General features: G+C 43.0%; 1 protein-coding gene across 3 annotated transcripts in view; it reads left to right on the forward strand.

The window, feature by feature from the left end:
• The window catches only part of HS6ST3 (heparan sulfate 6-O-sulfotransferase 3), a 640,375-nt gene extending 629,262 nt beyond the window's left edge, over positions 1-11,113 (forward strand). Inside the window, exons 2-3 of one of the 3 annotated variants that reach the window (XM_026003637.2) lie at positions 3,794-7,548; positions 9,043-11,113. In XM_026003637.2, the coding sequence (XP_025859422.2) occupies positions 3,794-4,502 (709 nt within the window). In that variant the 3' untranslated portion in view covers positions 4,503-7,548; positions 9,043-11,113. The remainder of the gene's footprint in view (positions 1-3,793; positions 7,549-9,042) is intronic. The other 2 variants (XM_026003638.2, XM_026003640.2) reach the window with 2 other exon arrangements.
• Positions 11,114-11,943: the final 830 nt, after the last annotated feature.

Here is an 11,943-nt window from a genome sequence, read left to right on the forward strand (position 1 = left end):
AAGACATTCACATGCGAGTTAAAAGTGCAGTAAGTGATGCCAGGGACTGAAAAAGTCAGGCAAGATGGATATGGAGGCTGGAGCTGGACTAGAAAAGACCAGGAAGCAGGATGCAAATGAGCAAAGGACAAAGCAGAGACGGAGGGAAGGCCACTCAAGCCTCTGGGCTGCATTTAGAATTGCATAATACCATTGCCTCACAGCAGAGCAAGATGCTAAAGTGGTTCTAAAGCAGCCGTGAAAGAGTGTCTGTTCTGTGTCTCTGAACTTCAGTCCTCCACAACGGCCCATCTGATCATTATCAGTTAAGGCCGTCATTGAACTAACCAAAGTGCTCTGCTTCCTGATCTTCCCGAGTACACAGGCATCTGCCATCATTACGCTGGGGCCACAAGAATGACAATTCTAAAGAGCTGCAATTGCTTTGCAGAGACTCTTAAATGAATTCACCCAAAACTCTCAGTGAAGTAGGTGGCAAGCAGCTGACCTGCTGACAGGACGCTGTCACCAACAAATAAAGTTATCTGTCTTGGAGATTGCTCTGGTCCCAGGAGATTGGTAGAACATTCCCTTAATGGGGTAGTTAGCATTTCTTTCATTGCACCAAAATCCCTGGGTGCCGGCGATCCCCTTGAGGGCAATGTGTTAGTAATCTCTGAATCCCTGATGTCTTGCTCTGGGTGCTTGGCAAATGCCAGGCTCAATTAACTTTTGCAGAATTAACAAATTCCTTTGCTGGGGGTGGGGGGCGGGGGGGTGCTTGTCCTTCTCTGTGCTTTGTTTTACCTTCCACTGTGTTGTTGAACAGTGAAAAAGAAACTTGCAAATTTAAGTAGTACACAACCCTCTACGACTTCTCCCTAGAAACTGAATCAGGACTTTGGAGAATAGAAGTAAATGACTTCACGTTGTTTTGGAGTGAGCAGATTTATGAAACTGGAGCAAGCCTGTACATAGCAACCACTGAGTGTGTGGCCTGGACGTCGACATCATTTCAATAGTGATCTTTGTAGTTCTTTGTCTGAAAGTAGAGAAGCATATGAAAATAGAGAAAAAAATAGAAATGAGAAAAAAATTATACAATTGATCAATTTTAAGTGTTTTTTTTTTCCTTCTCCAATAGTCGAGTACTCTTCAACAGTGTTGGTTTATTTTTACTATTTTTCTAACTATCATTTTGACTCCTTGTCAGAATTTAAGCAATTAGATCAAGCATACACAAGACGATATCTGACTAAAGTGATGCCCAAATGCTATGAGCCACTCCATTCCAAACCATGAAATGGGACAAGGTTGTACTTTACCAATATAAATGTCCCACCAGTACATCTCTGTGTCTTTGATGTCAGAGTTTTACTTACAAATTGATCTCTTATCTATTTGGCTGGTTGAACTTGCAGACATTTGGGACTTATTTTACTTATGGAAACATCATCCTACCATTTGGCTAGTCATTGTCAAGTACAATGTTAAATTGAATGAGCTTAAATTTGAAACCAATGCCATCCTAAACAAGCCAGCTTTGGTCAGCTTTGAGACCATGTCAGTTTTCAAAGGAATGAAGGCCTTGGGAATTCTATGGCAAGTTTTTCCCAAGTGAGACAAAAGCCACCAAGATTCCAGAGGCAGGTTCTGGTTAAGCCTTTATATGTCCCAACCCATTATGATTTTTGCCTCTAAAATCCTCCAGCTCTTATGATTATTTTAAAAATCTGGATTGTTTCTAAATCTGAGATACACGAATGAGGTTGAGACATCAAATTGACTGTCATCATCTTTTTTCCTTAAATCCTTTTTTTGTGTTATCTGTTTTTGACCAATTAACAGGAAAATTATAAATTTTCCATCTGTGGTCTTCTTTGACTCAGTGCAAAGATCTCTTTGATTTAAATTCCTCTGTCTTGATTTGTTTGGCATCCTTAACCCACCTGAGTCACATCGCTATCATTGTTATTGTGTTTCTGTATTTATTATGCAATTGCCTTGTGAAATAAAAATCAGTCTCCGCTTGTAAAATTGAAACATGAACAAGTCCTGACATAGGACCAAAGCAGGATTAATAATGACCTGTCATATAATATTCAACTATAGTAATGCCCACTCTAAACAAAACTTGCCCGTTGACATTTCCTTGTGGAGCCCAGAAGCTGTGTCAGTACTTTTCTGCTTTCCTTACTGACCTTTCGGGAAATTTCCTTCCACTGATGGAATTGTCATTCTGTCACCACAAAAGACAACAGAGTAATGTAAAATGATGATTGGCAAAGCAAAGGCTCAAGCTGGCCTGTCTGTGGCAGTTTCAGCATGTTCTTTCTAATTTAAGGAGAAGCAAGCGTTTCTTAAGATATTGTAGTTCCCTTAGCACATTTCAAAACTGTCTGGCTAGACATTCAAAATAACCAAATATAGTGAATGTGTAGTTTTAAATATTATAGTTCATTGATTCTTTTTTAAAAAGCAGCATAAAAAGCACTACATCCTTAAAGTCTTTATGTTTGTCATCGCTTTTACTGGGTATTAATTTTTTTTAAGAATCCAGTTTAGCTTGGCAAAGGGAAGCCCAGTGTTCCTTTCAGAGCTCTTCAGGATCATCTGTCTGCTCAGGGGAACTCGGAGTGTCACTCCTGGTGCCAGTGGCAGGGTGGGCAGCCCACTCCATTGGCAGGCTGTTCAAATTATGAGAAGGATTTTCCTTGTTTTAAATCAATAGTTACTCTCCTCTAATGCTTTGTGTTGTGTCTTTACCTGTCGACTTCTCCAACTCTCTTCTTGCTTCTTTACACTTTTCTTGCCCCTCGAGGCCAGAAGCACTCTGATCTTTTACTGGATCATTCTGAATCTAACCATTAAAAAAATATATTTCTTCTCAATGTTCCATCTGATGCCATTAGGTAAGACCTGTGATTATAATAACCACAGTACCTGACTGACGATAGGCATTCAGTAAATACCACTTGTATTTTTGTTTCTAAAATATCAATATGCTGCACAGGAAAAGACAGAGGCATTAAAATCAATAGACCTAGGCTCCATTGCAGTTCAAGTATTAATTTGTTCTAGGATCTTGGGCTATATTTTCACCTTTCTCAGTCTCTAGGTTCTCAGCTTTAAAAGAAAAAAAAAGTAACAATAAACCCATTCACGAAGTTGTGTTGAAGATTATCGGTGTTGGTATCATAAGGCATCTCTCACAGTTCCCAGTACATGGTAGGTGCCCAGTAAATATTGATCTCCACACACAACACATCCTCCCTCCAGCTCCACCTACCTTGTAATCCAGAATAGCAGTGTAAATGGAAAAGACTAGGGAGCCTTGGCTTCCAGGTTTGCCCTCTTCAGTCCCGGAACCTTGGATAAATCACTACGCCTCCTTGCATGTTTCCCTGTCACACAGTCCCACATCTGCTACAAATAAAATATCGGTGGAGGAATAACTTTCAAAAATCATGGTGTGTTTTCTTAATGTAAGGTATTATTATTTCCAGTAGCAATTTACCAGCGAGTAAACTGCTGAATGAATGAATCACCTATTTCCCCCCACTGCATCTCTCCCCACACTGGAGCAGCGAGGAAACACCCAACAAATGGTGTTGAAAACTGGTCCATGCATGTTTATGAAAATATGCACATATGGAACATTTTGCCTGATAGGTACAAATCCAGGGAACCACTCTCGCGGGAGCATTTGGCAGAAGAGCCCGTTGACTCAGTGCTGATATAAACACTATGGAGGTAGAGAATCCCAGAGCCATAGTTGTCAGAGACTGATGCTCTTCCTTCTCATTTCTTCCAGGAATTTCTATTACATCACCATGTTACGGGATCCAGTGTCACGATACCTGAGCGAGTGGAAACACGTCCAGAGGGGGGCCACGTGGAAAACCTCCCTCCACATGTGTGATGGGAGAAGCCCCACCCCCGATGAGCTGCCTACCTGCTACCCCGGGGACGACTGGTCTGGGGTCAGCTTGCGGGAGTTCATGGACTGTCCCTACAACCTGGCCAACAACCGGCAGGTGCGCATGCTGGCCGACCTCAGCCTGGTGGGCTGCTACAACCTGACATTCATGAATGAGAGCGAGAGGAACACCATCCTGCTGCAGAGTGCCAAGAACAACCTGAAGAACATGGCCTTCTTCGGCCTCACGGAATTCCAGAGGAAGACACAGTTTCTCTTCGAGAGGACATTCAACCTCAAGTTTATCTCCCCATTCACGCAGTTCAACATCACGCGGGCTTCCAACGTGGACATCAACGAGGGCGCCCGCCAGCACATCGAGGAGCTCAACTTCCTGGATGTGCAGCTTTACGAGTACGCGAAAGATCTCTTCCAGCAGCGCTACCACCACACCAAGCAGCTAGAACACCAGAGGGACCGGCAAAAGAGGCGGGAGGAGCGCAGGCTGCAGCGGGAGCATAGGGGCCACCGGTGGCCCAAAGAGGATGGGAACACGGAGAGGGCAGTCACTGAGGACTACAACAGCCAGGTGGTGAGATGGTGACCCCCTGCCATCTCCTTCCTCGGGAGGGGAAGGACGAGCAGGTGCACTGACCTTCTGTGGCGCTGGTTACCTTGGAGGACGATGGGCCATTCTGAGGACATCTGGCTGTATGTGGCTTGATTTGGACACCTGCTTCCTCTTTGTCTTCATCTTTATCCAGCTGGAGATGATCTGTCTTCTTTCTTTTCCCTGACATTGTTCAATCTGTGATATTAAGTAGGGTAGGAATGAATCCAAGAGAGACATCCTTAGGAGGGCAAGGAGAGAAGCACCAGAAAGGAAACAGTTGTTGAAAATATCCTTTGCAGCACCATGGGAACCCACAGAGGCACACATAAAAAGCCAGACTATGGCTTGGATGTTCTGCTAAAACTGGTCTGTTTCACACTGTCTCTGTAATGGAAATACTGGTCTGTCCAGAGAGAGAGAGAGAGAGAGAGAGGGAGAGAGAAGTCCCTTCCAGCCCCTAGATGAGGTTTTATGCCAACCCTCACTTGGCTGTTGGCTCTCGTCTTAAACCCTGTTTGAATGTGGTTTAAATCCTAAGTAGCAGTGTTTTGTTGTTGCGGTTGTTTTTAAACAAGATTATCCTACTCTTGGCCATCACTGGAGACTTGCACCCCACAAAGCCCCTACGTCTTAGCCCGGAGCCACGCTTCCTCTCCCTATCTTTTAGGGAACAGCTAGTGGAACCAGGACAGATGTGCCAGGCCCCTGAGAAATGAGTGTTGGTCCCTACCATTTAGGAGAAAATATGCTTATTAACTAATGCCTAAGGAGATCACACTGTATCGATTTTATTTTCATTCGAAAAGAACTAATAAATGAAAGGGGGGAGAAAAGCAGGAGGATAACTAAATGACGTCTCAAATCTCCAAACAGGCTTCAGAACTTTTAGTTTTTTTCAGGAATGTTTGCATTTTACCTCCTTGGAGCAGGCATCATCTTTGATATGGTACTGACAAGTTTGAAATCCTGTTGTCACAGAGGCAAAGATGTTTAAAACAAATTTGGCCCAAAAATTAGGAGCTTAGCTAGCCCAAATGCAAAAGATCTTCAAGGTCACTAAATAAATGATAGTCAGTTTAGGCCAGGAGACACCGAGGAACTCAGTGGGCTGGTTGTCCCAGGAGTTTAGACAGACTCTACCTCCCAACATCTTGAATATCTCCAGCCTGGTAACTTTCTTCTACCCACGGAATCTTCACCTGTTGTTAGGCTGTGGCTGTAGCTGGCAGCTTGGCTGGAGTGTATAAAGCAGGAGGGGAAAATGTGCCACATTGCCAATTGCTTCTTATTTTCAAATTTTCCCAGTCACAACTACAATAACACAAAGTTCATCGAATAATAAGGGGAGAAGTATGGAAAAGGGAATAGAAAGCCCTTGCCTGGCATTCAGTAGCTCGATCAGAGTGGGTAGAAAGTTTCACAACATTGATCTGATCAATCCTTTCAAGGAGCTCAAGGCAAAATGACTGAAACCCCTAAATCAGATTGAAAAGCCTATTTCATTGATATCTAGCATGTTTGATGTTTAAGCCAGCTTTACATAAGCCACGTCTCAGCCTCCAGAATACTCTCTCTGGGGTTGAGAGTCAATCAACCCACAAGCATTCATAGAGTGCCTGGCTGCACAGAGGGGAGCCCAGTGTCTCCATCAGAGAGATTTGGAGAAGCGGCTTTGATGCTTCTCTCACTACCCTTGGTTTCATCTGCCATGTGAGGGAAGACATTATTGGGGACCTCCCTTGTGTCAGTTACTGTGGGAGACTATTCATACTTTAAATCTGTTCACAACAAGGTAGATATTATTAGGCCCAATTACGTAGATAAGAAAAGTGAAACCCACAGACAATAAGTAGCTTCCTCCTGGATTGTATGCCAGGCCTGGCAGACTGCAGAGTGCAAGCTCTTTCTACTCCATCATGTTTTCCATGTGGGATAAAAGCTTCCTGCCAATCATGCAAGAAGCCAGCTATTATAACCCTGAAGGATTGGTCTCTAACCCACGTGTGTGGTACAGCTGCGACAGCACCAAGCCGGCAGTGACCCAGAGCCATGCTGCCTTGGGTGAGTCCAGCCCTCTCCACATCCCTGACCCACCAACAAGCTGAGAGATCGATTACTTTTTAGGCGCTTACACTTTTCGAGACATACATACTAAAGGGACCAAGTAAATATTGCTTGCTAGCTGGTAGAAATTAGACTCACAAAATATTAGCTTTTCCCTTACTGACAATTTGTTCCTGAGATAGAGAGGGAAGACGATTAAGGCTACAATTAATGAGCAGCTCGCTCTCTCCCTCTCTCTCTCTCTCTCTCTCTCTCTCTCTCTCTTTGCATTTCGATGTTAAGATCTAATGTTCTGCCTAGAATGGCAGAGCTGCAAATTATCCTTCAGTCTGCCACTGTGACACACACATACACACACACGCACACACACGCACACACAATAACAATCCAGTGTTTTGTCATGTAGAAAATCAAAACAAGTTAGAAAGCATTCAGATTGTTTCTTTTAAACTCACTTTAAATTTTTGGCAGGGAATTCATGCATAGCTGAGACTTGGAGGCAGCCTCTGCTAACTTAACACTGTTCCTTAGGCATCTCGGGATTTATATCAAAAGGCTCTCCACAGCCTGCCGCTGAAGGCGTGATGTATGGTGCTCCACTTGAGACCAGATATCAGGATGTTCAGAGGAGAAACCATCTCTTTGTGTTGGCCCGAGGCCAGTGCTGAGCAAATTAAAAAGACCGACATGGGCTTCCACCCTCATATCATTTCATTCTAAAGCTGCACGCTTGTCATATCCCTGGGGTCCTATGTTGATAGAAATGAAGAGGTAGGGACACAGTTTGTTCTTCAAAAATTGACTGCACACCTACATGCTGAGTGACTCTCAGAGAAGGGATGCCAACAGAAGACTTCTGGGCCTTGGGATCCATGGGGAGTCAGCTTTAAGATCCAAAACCAAATCAATTCCTGATACATTGGTGTTAAAAGCCCAAGAGGGACTTCCACATCCTACTGACTCCAACTCCCAGGTAGACATTCCTTCCCTTCTCTTGACAAGGGCAGCCCCAGATTGGAATGGGGTGGCCTTGTGTGCATGTTTGTGTGTGTGCTTAAGTTATCAAACTAAAGGGCCTACTATCTCCTCTGTCTCCTTCTGATTTTTTTTTGGCAATCTACTCTTGGTAACCAGAGAAAATCTGCCCTGAAAATTCTTTGGATACTCCTTCTAATAACTAATAACGTTAGCAATCAGTGTTGGGCAACAGCTAAGGATATCATGTATGCTATGTGTTTCTTTTTTTTTTTTAAGATTTTATTTATTTATTCATGATAGACACACACACACACACAGAGGCAGAGACACAGGCAGAGTGAGGAGCAGGCTCCATGCAGGGAGTCTGACGTGGGACTCGATCCTGGGACTCCAGGATCATGCCCTGGGCAGAAGGTAGGCGCTTAAACCGCTGAGCCACCCAGGCTGCCCTGCTATGTGTTTCTTATCATCTCAAGGAGGTTACTTTGTCACAGTTGAATCAAGCAAGGGTTTGTTGACTTGATATGAGGACTTATTCAAAAGTCTGAGTAGAGATAGTATTTATATGGGGAAGAAAGTCTACTTGAGGTCGATCTGGCAAGGAGATGAGCATAGATCATCAGAAAACAAATATTAAATCCACAGGATAAGATTCTTATTTGGCTACTTTAAGAGAGAAATTCAAAATAATTGACCTCAATGAGATCAAAGCCATTGTCCTCTCATTTAAAAGGCAAACTGGTTGGATAGCTCTGGTGAGTGACATTAAAGGAGCCCAGGCCCTCTTCCTGTTGCTCTTTCTTACTAACATGTGCCTTCCATCCTCATAGTCCAAAGTGACTGCTGAGGCTCCTGCCATCTCATTTGTATTTCAGACAGCAGAGAGGACGTGGAAGGAAGTAGCAGATATCACTTCCATTCATCTCTCACTGGCTAGAACCTAGTGATTAGCTACAACTAAACGCAAAGGAAGCCAAGAAATGTGGCATTATTGGTTGCCATGTGCCTTGATAAATGGGGGGAAGGTTCTATTATGAAAAAAAAAACAATGTGAAAATTAATACTGATAAAACTATCAGTCTCTGACACAAAAGAGAATTGAAAAATATTTCAAGTGCTTTTTGCAGTTATCTATTTCATCATATGTTTTGCAAAGGAAAAGATTAAAATTCATAATTTTGTATGGTATTTAATGCTTTCGAAACATTTGTACATTTAGTATCCCATTTGATCTTCACGACTTTCTTGTATACTAGATACATAGGACCTCTGTTCATTATTCCATCTGGTAGTTTCCAATGGAGATTCAGAGATGTTAAAGATTTCTCATTTCTAGTTTATTAACAGGGAAGTTGCTTAGAGCCCCAGTCCTGTCTTCATAGCCTTCCCTATGACTTTATACTGCTCAGCATCAGTATCAGGATTGGGAATTGCAAGAATATTAAATCTAAGTCTTTATTGATTTATGTCTTTCCTTACCTTCTTGTAGAACTGCAGTGACTTAGAAGATGCCAAGGAGACTGACAGAGTTGGCTCACAACCCCTGCCTCCAGTGAGGAATCATCTCATTAGGAGTGAAATGTCCAAGAGACGGGCACTGTTTCAGGGGAGCCTGAGAAGCACAGACGTTCAAACACCTCATGCTGGCTGTTCACCCCCAGACAATTCCAAACTGATTCAAGATGAAGGTTGAGGGAACATGCTCACAACTCCTTAGGGAAGCTCAGTGTCAGAAATATACAGAATCAGTAACAGCCTAAATAGTTAGGTGTAAGGGATGATCAATAGAACCCCTGCTCAAAAACATCTCCCTTCCTCTCTACTTCTTCCCCAGGTCTTTGGAATTTTATCAGCAACTTACTACTTTGGTTCTTAAAGGTTTTATTTGGTGTTAAATGAGTCCCCTTGCACCCTTGCACATTTGCCAGAGAGAGGAAATGCAGCAGTGGCTGTCACAGGCTAATGTCTTCACACAGAGTTTATTGGATTACTCTCTAGCCATGACTTCTAGCTGAGAAGAAAGTCCTGTATAATGGGATCATGCAGGGGTGGGGGTTAGGGAAAGTAGGAGTAACTATGGAGGAGATAATAGGGCTCCTCAAAGGGAAGCAGGTCTTTGAAAGGCAAAAAGACAAGGAATCGAATATGTGTCAGGAAATATTGAAAAATTTAAAAATGGCATACAGTTTCTGTCCTCAAGAAGATGGGTAGAGTGGAGACACGTGGACTATAAGTCTTTGGGCCATTTGAAATAGCTGACAAGAGCACGAGGGTCATGAAACAGGACCAGAGCACTGACAGCATTCTAGGGACTGAAATAAAGGCTGAATGCGTGGGAGGGGTCGGGTCAGAGGGAAAGCTAGAGTGGACGGAGGCAAAGAATACCCTGATCCGATCAGATCACAGAAAGCCTGTCTCCAAGGCTTTCTATTTCCATGGTTAGTGTGCCTCCACTGAACATCAGAACTCCAACTGAACATCTCCTGGCTGGGCCTCAGGGCTGGCTGAGGCTGACGACTGCACCTGACTGTGTCACCTCTGGGGAGCATGCAGAGCTTCCTTCTCGAGTCACCTCCTTCATCCCCCTCCTCCATTCTCTACCAAAAATAATCCTTCCATCCTCTCACCACATTTCACCTGGACACATCTGAACGAATTAGTTCTCCTACAACTTTGAATGAGCCCTTCTGGGCAAGTGGGTAGGTTCTGAGACCTGTGTGTTTTGTAGCCTCATGGATGGAACACACATGGACCCATCCACACCACACATTGGCAGAACCAACCTACCTTGCAGAAGTGCTGAGATCTCCGGAGGACTGGCCTTGCCATGAACACCAGCAACATCTGCAAGACAAAAGCCCCTGAACTTGCACACAAGGACTCAAGGTAACCCAACTCCCGATCTGAGAGCACCAAAGAACAGTTGTGTTCTAAGCTATCTATAAAAAAGACTGCGACTGTCATCCTTTGACACATGAAGTGGAGCCTCTGCGCGGTCCATGTTCTGCTGCACTGGTGGGAACTCATCAAAGGGCCAGATGTCAGTGCTGAAAAACCTCAGTTCTTGCCAGGGAAAAACCATGTTCTAAGGAAGCAGAGTTTGTGTGATTTAGTTATTGCCATATTTGCCTTCCACCAACCTGTCATTTCTTTTGTTTTTGATCATGTGGCCGTCTTTTCTTTCCTTTTCTATCCTTTCCTTTTTTTTTTGGTCCCCTGGAAGTACTTTCTGGGTTTTGTTTTGCATTATTTTTTCATTTAATGTATCAAAGATGAAAATGTTGGAAAGAAAAGTCTAGACTTTTATCTGGTGCCCCATTTTAGATGTAAAGATAGTTAGTTATTCAATAGATAGTAAATTATTTCACCTAAGAGATATTTCCTTTCGTTTCTGTGTAATAATATGTATGAACTCGGGTACTAGGAGATTGTATTGTGACATTATCAACCCTTATTGCTATTTAAAAAATGATAGTTTGTAGAACTGAGGATCTCCATTGATGTGAAGCACAATTTAATGAATAAGTTAACATATTAAACTGTTGTGATGTCAAGAACAATTGTTTTCCCCTGTGATTTTGTTAGACGTTTTTGCAAAATGAGAAAAGTTGGTCAGACACTTTAAGGGATTTATGGAAATTGAATCCACGGGATCAGCTTTGTCAAACTTTTAAAAATCCATGCTTTGGATACAAATGTGGCTATTGGATGTGAAGCTTTAGAAGCATAAAAGACAAAGAAAATATAGATTGAAACAATTTAAAATCTCCGAGGCCAGGGAGGATTTCACAGGCTCTGAAACACATAAGCTTCTAGAACGGTGGTTTTAGTGGCCCTCCCTGTTTATCGCCCACCCCCGCACATTGAAATTCACTGTGAAACGTGGGAAAGCAGCCCGGAGAAGAAGGGAGTGTTGGGAGACAAAAGCAGGAACTGAAGCAAAGCTGTCTGGCACTGACTCTAAAAGAAAGACAAGAGAAAAGGAAGGAACAGAGAAAGAGAGGAAAGGGGAGAAAGGGAGACAAAATGGAAGAAGAAAAATACAATGGCAACTGGCTTGGGTTTCAACACAATTTCAAAGTGTAGGGTTTGTCCACATCGATTTTTAAGTAAGTATGTAGTTCCTATAACAAATATAAAGAAAGAGAAAATTAATGTCTAGTAAAGTCCCTTCATTCAAAAATCCCTTGGAGAGTGGGTGCATTTTATCGTGTTCTTATTCTGTAGAAGTGGGATTTGTGGCTTTCCTCCTTGCTTATGGGTTCTTGAGATATAAAGCCTTAGAAAAACGTCCTTTGACCATGTCCCTGTAACTCATGGGAATCATAGCCAAAGTCACCTTGACTCCAGAGCAATTGGAGTGGCCATAAGAGAAGATCCAAAGGCAATA

This window comes from Vulpes vulpes, chromosome 6 (assembly GCF_048418805.1).
Source record: "Vulpes vulpes isolate BD-2025 chromosome 6, VulVul3, whole genome shotgun sequence".
Lineage (NCBI taxonomy): Eukaryota > Metazoa > Chordata > Mammalia > Carnivora > Canidae > Vulpes > Vulpes vulpes.